Source organism: Symphodus melops (genome assembly GCF_947650265.1).
Source record: "Symphodus melops genome assembly, chromosome: 6".
Taxonomy (NCBI): Eukaryota; Metazoa; Chordata; class Actinopteri; order Labriformes; family Labridae; genus Symphodus; species Symphodus melops.
This window is the reverse complement of record NC_136696.1, coordinates 20,307,450-20,319,179: the sequence shown is the minus strand read 5'-3', so window position 1 is coordinate 20,319,179 and position 11,730 is coordinate 20,307,450. Positions and strand designations below refer to the sequence as shown.

Below are 11,730 nucleotides of genomic sequence, written 5' to 3'. Positions count from 1 at the left end.
GCCAAAAAGTTAAGAATAAAGCACAGAAGGTTACACAGAGATGTTTTTTTTTTATTTCCAGATGGTTTAGTTGAGTCAATATTTATAACCTTGCAGAATAAATCCAACAAATTATTTAGCCCTCCACATGATTATTAAAAAGCACTAGTCACTGTATATTTTTAAGGACAGATGAAAAGGATAATTTTTCTGCAATAATAATACACAGGAAGTGATACAATACATAAGTAGATCTCTGACCCCAGCAGTCCAGTGGGCATACTGCATGTGCTTGAACCCAATTTCAAAGGAAAAGTTGGACAAGACTGGACTGGATGATGGTAAAAGAACAAAATGATCTTTGCCAGGAATTTCCTGGGAAGTGTTTGTGATATTGTGATTGTTTTGTGTTGATGAGAGGTGTGCACCGCCGATGAGAGCGCTCTGCAGGACAAGTACAAAGTAAAACCTGATACTGAGAACACAACCTGAACAAGATACTACAAAATAAAACAGGAAACACTAAAGACGAGATTTAAACACTAAACTAGGAACCTTAAAACACAACACAGGAAATAAACTTACAGGCAACCATGATGTGCAGTCACCCTCAGTACACTTCCAAAGTTAGAGATGATTAGATGCTATAGGCAGAAAGACATCACAAAGAAAACCATCACATGTATAGCATGTTAGGCTCATTCTCTCATGAGAATCTCTCGCTAACGTGCCGCTAAACAAGACTCTGAATCTCATCCAAGTCCTGCTGAACTCTGACCTTCCCTTAGAGGGGCCAAGTGAAAGAGCAGTCGGACAGACAGACATAAATAAATAATACTAAAGGCACTTAAGATATTCTGAGAGATGATGAAATGGAGTGGGGGTGGGTACAGTATGTGACTGTAGGAGGAGTGGGAGGACGCAGAGACAGACGGGCACCGACACGTACAGCTAACAGCACACAGTGTATATGAAATAGATGCTGCTGTTTGCTCTGAATGATTGTGTTGACATGTCAATGGCTTAATGGTAACTTAATGACATCAAAGGAAAGAAACTTTGCCACGAAGAGAGAAAAGATTGAATTTGTTTGTAACTAAAGTGTTTACACTGCACTCTGAATTGTTCAATCAGAATGCTTTTAATTTATTTTCAGGCATTTAGTAATTGCACAGTTCCAGGACCGACTCTAATCATTTGAGTGCATTTTATTTTTCTCTTCAAATTGGATTTAATCAGACAGAGATACAGGAATACAGAGATAGCTTCACTCATGAAGCTATGAGGTGTTTTTTTCTTTCTGTGGTACATTTGAGAGTAAATTGATTTGCCTGGGGAAAGGGGAAAGAAAAGGAATGGAAACATCACTCAACAATAGGCCCATCATTTCTTGTTGTTCAGATTTCAACACGCACCATGCCAAGACTGGCAGGTGAATGGGTCAGACACGTCAGATTCTCCACTAACCTGAGCTCACCTGTTGCCATGCCAACAAAGGATATGGCCCCAGGGCTTGACGTATGTATCTGTGTGAGTGTGAGTGTGTGTGAGTGAGTGTGTGTGTGTGTGTGTGTATGTGTGTGTGTAAATTGAGCAAAATGCTGGGGGTACTTGCGCGAGTTGTGTATTTATGTTACTGTGTAGTCTCACAAAACATATATTGATGCATCATTAGAAAAGACAGACATGTTTTTATATTTTGCACCGTAATATGTGGTAAAATCACAAAATCTCACCAGAAATCTTCAGGGGTTTGTGGGGTGGATTGTTTTTTAGATAGTCTACTTCTTAGATTTGAAATCACTTATTTACATTCCTCCCTTTAGCACAGAAAGTCTTTGAGATTTTGAGTGTAATGTAAAAAAAAAGAAATACGGGGATACAGAAACCAAAAATCGGAGTCATTCGGAGACACTCGCTTTCTTTACCAGTGGAATACGCCCAAAGACAACATGGTCCATCTCCTTTGTGAATTTATCATAATCTGAGGATGAAAGAAATATAAAGTAAACATTTAGACTTGAGTATCAACAGATTAGGTGTGTGTCTAGTGATATCTCAAAAAACGCTGTTTGTGACTGTAACATTTCTCCTCCTGTTAGAGGCTGCTGAATTGGACCCTGAGTGGATTTCAGTCCTCTGTGGGGGAGGATGTAGTCCTGGCACCAAAGTTAATAAAGTATACGCCTTTTAATGAGCACACGAACAAATTAGCATATCCAATTACAGCATCACTGTGGTAGCAGGCTCTATTAAACAACCAGGGAGCTCAAGGGGCTGCTGACATCATTTCAATGAAAGTAAATGGAGGATTTATTATGTTAAACTATATATTAGAGAGATTGTCTTTCTCGTGAATTAGATGATTTTTTCATGTAATCACATTTCTTTTCCTTCTTTCTTTTTAATAACTACAGCGTGTTTCGATCTCACACTTGAATTTTCAAGCCGAGTAGATTTTTAATGGAAAGAAAATTAGTCTTAACATTGTTCTTAAGGTATTTGTAAAGTCCCTGAAGTGTCTTGTTACTAACATGCATCTATTTCTGCATGGAAATAGAATCCTGAGAAAAAGATAAGGCAAAGCATCTTTGCTAAATCCTGTCATCAATGACACTTTACATGCAAAACATTTTATACAGATTTAAATTACAATTGACCAAATTTCAGGTCATCTCTGGCCAGAGGGAAGATTTGCTCAGAACAGATTCTATAATGGAGTAATGCAAATTGGATAATGTTTTGACATCCTCATGCAAAGAACAGCACTGTAATAAAATGGTGTCATAAAGAAAATACAAAAGTAATCTAAAGTGACATTTTTGCTGCGTTAAGAACACCATCTAACTGGAAGGCTTGCCATTGAGTTACCCTTTGAAAATTTCTGACCTCAGTAATTTCATGCCATTCCACTTCCATCTTGACGACAATGACGAGAGATAAAAGGAGAGAGAGGAGGAGAGTGCTGACTTTGAAAGCTTTTGCAAATGAGACCCACTTTGACATACGTGCTGTACTGCTCCAGTATGAATCCACTTCAGGAGTCAGACAATTTCTTCACATGCAAATTAATATAACGCAGCGCTAATCTGAGCTGGTGCTTGAGTTTAGAATCTCTTTAATTAAGTATTGATTTTAAAATAGCAAATAGCACCAACTTCTGCTTCTCCCCCTAATCGTTTTTTATTTCATGACAGTTTCTGCCTGAGAGAACCCCAGCAGAAAAAACAAGATTTTAAATTGACTATTATTTTTGTAACAGCTTACCATCTTCGTAAATCTAATTTTCAGCCGCAAGGCAAGACACATCCGTAGAGTAATACATCACTGTACACCAACCCACTGTCATGCTAATTTAAGCATTTGATTCTGTGCAATTCCCTCTTGAGAGCACACTGCATGTCACTGGCCCCAGCCCATAATAGAGGATGTTATTTTGAAGGGACATTTTGACAAGTAGAAACTTGGCAGCAGGTTAACTTTAGGATATGGGAGACTTGCGGAATCACTAATAAAAAAAATCCTGTCTCCTGATTGGATGTCATTAATAGCCAATGGATCACGTGAGAGGTCTCTAAACTCCATCGCATACAATTTATTCCAATGCCTCCATCTTTCTATACACTCTTAGCAAATCTTATTTAAAGGTTGCATTTAAAGAATGAAAAAAAACTGGGTTTGAGACACAATTGGATGGACAAGAACTGCAGAATTTAATTACACTAACTGGTATAGCACCCTCCTCTCTCTCTCTAAGGCATGTCTTGCATCCTGCCTTCTTCTGCCAGCTGGGGGAGGAAAGAAAGGGCACAAAGCCCACAGAGGGTTTCAGACTACCTTTGGATCACGTGGCTGCAAGTGTGAAATTGTTGCCACGGTTGACTGCTGCACCTGCGTGGATTCGTAGATCCGTGTTACTCAAGTGTCTGAAATTCTGCCAAATTAAAATCTGTCAAATGGAGAAGGGTATTCATTAAAGAATGGAAAAGTAATTACAGGTGTCGATGAGACCTTCTAGTTGACAAAGTGTTTTATTTGGCCTTTCATTCACTCCTGTCCAAAAAAACAAATACTACTTTTAATTCTATCAGGATTTTAAGCTGCTCAATGAGCAAACAAGTTTGGACCAATCTTGACCCATGTCCAGTATTTCCTGAACAACTGGCACACTGGTGCTTAACCAGGTTATGTAAACACCACTTTGATCCCTCCTAAATGACGTCAACCAAAGAGAACCCCGGTAAACACAAATAAGCCTCAGACTTTGTTAGGAGTGCAAAATTGAAGCGATTCTAAAAGCTTCAAGAGTTTCTAAACCTTAAATGCTGAGAGGACAGTGAGAGTTAGTTAGCAAACCAACTGTCATCTGCTGAGGGTAAATCCACCAACGTTTTGCTAACCTCATCTGTTGCATTTATATTTTCTTGAAATTAGAAAGCAATAAAGCAAGAATGCATTCAGATTGGAACCTTTCAATTTATTGCTGTAAAAAGACAAGGAGACAAGATGTCAAAGAAAACACATTTCACACAATGTTTTTTCATCCTGATGTGATCATCAAAACCCATGTTCTATTGATTGGCACTTGTGTCCAGCCTTCAGTGGAACTTGTTAATTTGAGCAGATCAAATCTGAAGTTTAAAAGACATACAAAAATTAAAATCCTGATACCAAAAATATGGAATGTAAATGCTGCATCTTTGTATAATGCATGATGTTCAGTAATTCTTGCACGGTCCAGTAATATCAAATGAAGCACAAAGTTATTTTTCAAAATTAAAAAATTAAAAAAATTAAATTGGCATAATTGTAATAATAAAATGATATCATTTTTAAAGGCACAGTGCTCTAATTTCTTTTCTGTACATTTCGAGCAGAAGTGACTTCCAGTGTTAGATGACTTATGACTGAAACAGATCACATACAGTCAGGCTTGTTTTAGACACAGAGAATGCTGGGTAAAGAGGTTCAGTAAACCTGTGCGTGAAAGAGTGCATCAAAGCTAGTCTGCCCCCTGGTGTCACATTGAAAAAAGACACAATACCCTCCTCAAAGTCAAGGAACACCCCTACTCTCTGCAGCTTGTCTGCATCCACAGGAACAGCCACCTTATTGTGTAGAGCCTCCACCTTCTTCCTGTCGCAGGCCAGGCACCAGGAGAACGAGTTGAAGCCCAGACGAGAGTTGTCCTTTTGCCCCTTCCGCTCTATCTGACCCTCACACAGGCCCACCTTCCAGCGGCCTTCATCGACTGACACTGTTACCTCCCAGTACCAGCGACCCCTCTCCAGACCACAGGAGGCCAAGACCTGTGGGAAGGAGCTGAAGCGGGCCTCATGTTCTGTGTAGGCTTGCTGGGCGTCACTGTACGTCACTTTCCTGTTGTTATCAGACAGCTGCAGCTTGGGGTGAGCAGTGTCTGCATCCAAGAGAGGTAAAGTACCATCTGTGTGCAGGAGAGAAAATCCAGAGGAATTTCAATGACAAGATAAACACGAATTGTAATATGCCACCTTTGGGTCGACAAGAGGCTTTGGTTTAATTAGCTGTGATTCATCAGTGAGAGCAAAGTAAACAGGTGTGGATACAAGAAAACACTCTTACAGATCAGTCTGTAGAGGTCTCTATCGTTCCCCGGCACGGTGATGACGACTGTGTCCAGACGCTTCTCAGTCCACCTCTGAAGACAATTCAGCCGGGCCCCGTCCACTTCCTCGGGAGCCCCCAACTGATCTACACAGCTCCCCATGTCACTTGCCCTGATGCAAAAGAGAAGGGTAACTCGTGAATACGAAACTTCTAATCATTGATGAAATCATCTATTCATACTCTTAAAATGTATGTACACATGTATAAATGTATGTATAAAATGTGGGTGAAGTTTAAAGATACCATATTATGTTTTTTCTACTTTTATTTGCTCTTTAGTCTTTTCCAGGTGTCTTGTGCATGTTTAGACTCTCACGTCTATGTGCAAAAATGTAAAGTCCGCGGAAACGCATGTTCTCCTACCTCTTCCTGTTAGCAGTAGCAATAGCCGCATGTAACACTTGGTCCCCCCCCCCCCCTTGATGTCACTGATCCAGCCCATTGGCTTGTTTTAGCAAGCACAAGTTCCTCTCGGACTGACTGTAGCATTCCCAATAGGATTAAAGGGGCGGGACATATTTGAAAACAAAGCTGAACGACTGACCAATTACGAGAGAGATTTTTTGTTTTACTATTTTGAATATATGTCTATTTCTTTTGATAAACCTCTGAATATAAGAAGGTGCTACACTAAAGGTCACATACTGCAGGTGAAAGGACAAGTCAAGATTTTAGAACATTATTTGAAAACTTCAAAATGTAAAATATCTTAGTTGGTCTTATTTATGAAACTGTGAATAGAATATGTACTAAAAGTATATGTACACCAAAAATCTTCAATCTAAGGCAAAAATAATTTTGATATGACACAATACATGAGCACACAACTTTCCATTTAAAAACCACGATCCACCTGAAAATGTGCGCATGTGGATCAGCCTCATATTCCAGACAGTGACCATCGATGGTAAGTGCAAAGTACCTCATCAATGAAAATACCCACAAACAGCTATACACACTTGTTGACATTATGTTATGAAGAGAAAAGTGTGGAGTGCATTTGATGGTACTTCTAAAACGGTCAGTATTTCACTGGTCTTGTCTCTGACAAATAAAAAAACAGAAACAGGGTAAAGGTGGAAAGGAAGTCACTTACAGCTGGGCTACCTTATTGTACTCCTGTCAAGTGAGAGAGAGAAAAAAAGATACAATAAGCACTCAAAAAATGTTGTATTTTAGGAAGAAAAAAAGACAAAACAAGACAAGTTGTTCTCCTGACTTCCAACACACCATGATAAAGGCCTGGTCCTGAATGCGCTCGTCTCCCTTGGTATCAGCGAGCCCCTCCAGCGTGTGGAGGCCCTGCTCGATTGATTTCAGGGAGCTCTGAAGGTGACTGAGTTTCTTCTCTAATCCGCCCAGAACCCGACTCTCCTCCTTTGACACACAGTTCAGAGCAGATTGCTCCTCCTGATTCAGAGCCTCTCTGATGGCTGCATACTGCTGCTGCACCCCCGCTTGAGCCTCACTTAACACCACCTGGACAGACAGAATTTAAAACAACATGGTGTAATGTAATAAGGTGGATTCCTTAGAGGCTTGTTTAATTTCATTTAGAAAGAAGACACCGTTTTATTTTGGTCACAGGACAAAAAAAACAACCAGAAAATGAATAATGAAAATTTACTTCTTCTTTTTTTTTTTTAAAGACATCTTAATACATATGATTTTACAATCATTGTTAGACATCGCATTGTTAAACACTGCTATTTGAATTTGAACAGGTTCAGTCAGACCCACAACGGTGGGTATAGTATTAAGGTGTATAGTATTAGACGTACTTAGTCTTTAAAGGCAGAAATAATGCAGTGAGGCAGCAGACTGCTGCATTTGTTACACTTTTGCATTTTAATTTATCGGCTTCGAAACTCATTTTAAATCCTGGTACATTGTTACAGCTAAATCACGTAGACTGTTACTTTTCATGTCACTACGTGGAATATGAACATCACCATGTTCAGGAGAGAGAAAAATCATTGAAATGTTTAGCAATGTACATGAATTAATGAAAACAACAAGATAAAATCTCTTACTTGGTAGGTTTCTTTCTTTTGTGTGAGTTCAGACACTTTGCTCTTCACTTCCTCTTCAGCCTCTTGTAGCTGCTTGATCTCCGCCTTCAGGTTCCCCTGGAGAAAGGACAATAAAACACTTGCAAAAAAACAAACAAACACTTTTTTGTTGCTAGTTTACGTCATTCAGAAGTTGAGCAACATTAACTCTATCTTTCATATGCATGGTGCTGTAAAGTTATCACCACTCACCCTCAGCTCTCTCTCTGCCTCCCTGATGCTGATGCAGGCGTGGTCGCGGTGTGAACCTATGACAGTACACACTGTGCACACACACACTGCACAGTGCCGACAGTAGATACGGTTGATCTCTTGGTGCTCCTGACACCTCCAGGAAGAAATGTCCTCCATGGGGGGAACCAGGGTGTGATTCTGGAAGACAGGGGAGTCCAGATGGGGTCGCAGGTGCTCCTTACACATGGAAGCACCACACACCAGACAAGTCTTCACAGCGGGCTGATAGCCGGTTTTCGGGCAATAATGGCAGCGCACAGGACTGGTATTTCTGTTCTCCAACCTGGGGAAGGTACCAACATAACCTGGAGATCCTGGAGCTGTAGCAGGATGTTTTGCGACTACTGGAGATAATTTGCTGACATTTTTTTCTGGAGACTTTTCTTTGCCTGGAGTTGAGACCGCTGGAAAGGAATAGGAGTAGGCAGGTTTCTTTGGAGATGCTTGAATTCCTGCCGCATGAGTGTCTTTCTTAGGAGTTGCTAGAGGGGGTGAATCACATAGATCTAGCTCATTGGATGTGTCAGAGTCGTCTGTGATTTCTTCTACTGGTTTACACTTGTTCTTCAGTGGGATGTTACTTGGTTCCTCATTTGCAGGAAGTACAACAAGTGAAGGCCCTCCTTTGCTTTCAGAGTTGACACTTGAAGATGTGCCAGCTCCCTGCCCAGACTGCGAAGATTCAGGACGCACTACTTTCTTGGATCTTGCTACATCAGCTTTACCAGAAAAGGAAGTAGAGGGAGTCTCTGTGTCATTGTGTAGCTCAGAGGGAGCTTCCAGAGTGGATCGCTTTGTGTTAGGTTGCTCTGGTGCAGGAGTGCTGGCCTTTCTCTTCCCAAGTAGTCGGCTGGTGATTGAGGGCCTCCCCAGTATTGAGCCAAATGTATACTGATCATCATTACCGGGTGAGCCTGGAAAAAAAAACAAAAAAACAGTGCAAACTGGTAAGAGCAGGAAGGTTGACTTTGCAATGTTGACACAATAACTGCACTCTGTCCAGCACATTACACTCAGCTGTCAACACAGACTGTCCAGTGACAGTAAGGGCATTTTAAGCATGTGACTGACTAGCTTGATACGTTGGTTAAATCGCTATTCCCTGATCAACTCAATGAGGTCTTTATCAGTATAAATACTTCTTATCTCTAATATTGCTAAATCCTTTCAACTAGCAGTGATTTGAAGTTGTTACTTGAACCTCTGTATGTAAACATGGGTCTGCTTGAAACACAATGATGACAGTTTGATAACATATACTGTTTTTACTTTATTTTTTACTTACTAAGCACATTTTGTCACTTGTTTTATAATCAGTTTTCTTTTTTTTCCCTTCTTTTTTTAAAATTTCTTTAAATGCTGTGGCAACTCCTTTTTACTTCCTGTATTGATTGTGTTTCTATGAGAAGCACTTTGTGCCTCTGGATAAAAAAGCACTATATAATAAAAACAATAATAATACATTTATATAGCACTTTTCTGAATATTTGACAAAAAGCAAACAATCAATAAACTCAACCTAAACTATCAATGTAAGGGGAAAAGGATGACAAGTGTTGAAGAGGTGAGTTTTTAAATTTTTATTATAAATATTATTATCAATATTATATCATTATCAGGCCTATCTCTATAAAAACATAAACGGATGACGTAGAATGACATTAAACTTTTTGTCTATTTTGCTTTAGACAATAAATAGTAAACTCTAATAAGTCAACACTAAAACAGCGCCAGGTAGTTATTCACATATCAAAATACATGGTGCATTGGTATGTTAAAAATGTGACACCTGATGGGCGTGGAAAAAATTACATTGTAAATTGATAGGAGCTCTATTTTTGATGATAAATGCAAAAAAGTTAGAAAGGAACGGAAGCGAGCTTTGACCACCACCATCCTCATAATCAGTCATATGACGACAGAACCAGCGTTAGCTTACCAGGTGATAATAATGCAATAATAACTATGAGTTACCTGTGAATATGTAAATATGTAGGTAAATATAAGGTTACCTGCTGTGCTGGGAGGTTTAGCACGTCGGCTTGCGGTCGGTGGCCGTCTGAAGTTGTTGTCAAACGGCAGAGTCTGATACACAGTTTTACACCTCCACTCCGGACAGTGGTACGGCCCGTTTGGGGTTACGCTCCACAAATCACCGATACATCGCTCACAGAACTGATGGTTACATTTCAGAGTGACCGGTTCTCCGGTCAGCTCGTTGCAAAGCGGACACCTGGCCGGGGTGTCCAAAGATGCCCCCATTTTGTTTTTTTTTCTGGCTGATGTTTGGTGTCTGGTTCCGGGCATAGGAGGCGGAGGCGGGGCTTAATGTTTGAATCCCGCTCCACCTCCCAGCAGAGCAGCTCTTAAAGGTACAGTACGCCTACATCAAGCGAGATAACGTACGTCAAAAACAACCTTTTCAAAACTTAAAACTTAAAACGAAAAGGACAGAACCATGGACGACGAATTAAGACTTTGTATCGAAAGTATGTAAAGCAGTCCAAAAGTTGCTATTACTATGTTTTGCTTTTAAGCTTTCCCTTCCCTTTGTCCATACACAATTTGAGTTTTCCATAGCAGTTGGCACTTTCTGTAGAAGACTTTGGCCTAAACCCAAATTGTAATGGGTGCAGATAGTTGGTTTTTGTCCAGGTAGTTTGTTAGTTGCATTGCTACAGACTTCTCCAAAACCTTTTATATAACAGGGAGGGTGCTGCTTGGCCAATAATTCCCCACTTGGTTTCTTGCTCCTGATTTAAAGATCGCAGTCATTCTTGCACTTTTCCATGCTTCTGGGAAAATTCCATTGGCCATGGATATGCACCAGCACTTTGGTCAGCTGTGGTTGTTTTAAAGTGCTTAAAGGGATACTTCACCCATTTTGCAATATGACGCTTTTTGCATCACATGAAGAAAACTTTCAAGCAAAGAAAAACATATTTTTCTCGTCTCAGGGCAAAATGAGGGTTGGATTCATGACCATTCAACACTACTACCATGTTTCTAATGATACAAAGCTTCATGCAAATGGATGAAGTATCCCTTTAATTAAATAAAGTTGGATTGGATTTGATATGTGTATCAAGTGGGTTGATGGTTTTGTCAAAACATCATTGTGCTGTTTCAAGAATGGTACATCCAGGTAAAGACATTTGGTTGGCTGCAAGAGTATCAATTATGTCAGTAACTTGTTGGTGACCAGTCACAAATTGAACACATTTCTGTTCATATCTGTAAATGTATCAGTGAGCCTGGTAGTTTCAGTAAACTTTCTGGAAGGTTCCTTGATTGACTTGATGAAATAATTGTTAAAAGTGTGTGCAAGTTGTTCGCTTTCAGATATATAACAAGGCTTTCAACTTTTAGTTCATTAACCGTTTTATGGGCTTTCCTCTATGGTTTAATCAAGCTATTTATGTGTTTCCAAATGTCTGAAATGTTTCCTTTTGTGTTTTTTTCTTTCTTTTTTGTTATATAAGTACATACAACATGCCTTTATTCTCCATCGCCCCCTGTGTTTTTGGGGATAATGAACCACACACAACCACAAAAAGTTAAAACTGTTATGAAGTTAAGCTTTAAACAATAATGGCTTTTTGTTACAAGTCATTGTCATACCCACAACATTCCTGTCTTTAAGGTGGTCTTTACATGTGACTTGGATATAAAGGCTATTGTGACATGTGAGTCAGAGGTTAATCTTTCATAATCTCAAATACATTCTATCTCTCAAAGAAACTGGGTTTTCTTACTTGTGTTGCCCGAAACTATGATCATAGTAGCTTGTCACAGG

At 39.7% G+C, this 11,730-nt stretch overlaps 1 protein-coding gene across 1 annotated transcript; it reads right to left on the bottom strand.

Annotated features, from left to right (window-relative positions):
* Window positions 1–4,435: 4,435 nt before the first annotated feature.
* LOC306824845 (tripartite motif-containing protein 14) lies at window positions 4,436–10,299 on the bottom strand. The gene is made up of 7 exons (XM_079345221.1): window positions 9,947–10,299; window positions 7,893–8,848; window positions 7,662–7,757; window positions 6,859–7,107; window positions 6,725–6,747; window positions 5,584–5,738; window positions 4,436–5,425 (listed from the first exon to the last, which is right to left on the bottom strand). The coding sequence occupies exons 1-7, from the start codon at window positions 10,239–10,241 to the stop codon at window positions 4,881–4,883; spliced, it is 2,319 nt and encodes a 772-aa protein (XP_079201347.1). The 5' UTR covers window positions 10,242–10,299; the 3' UTR covers window positions 4,436–4,880.
* Window positions 10,300–11,730: the final 1,431 nt, after the last annotated feature.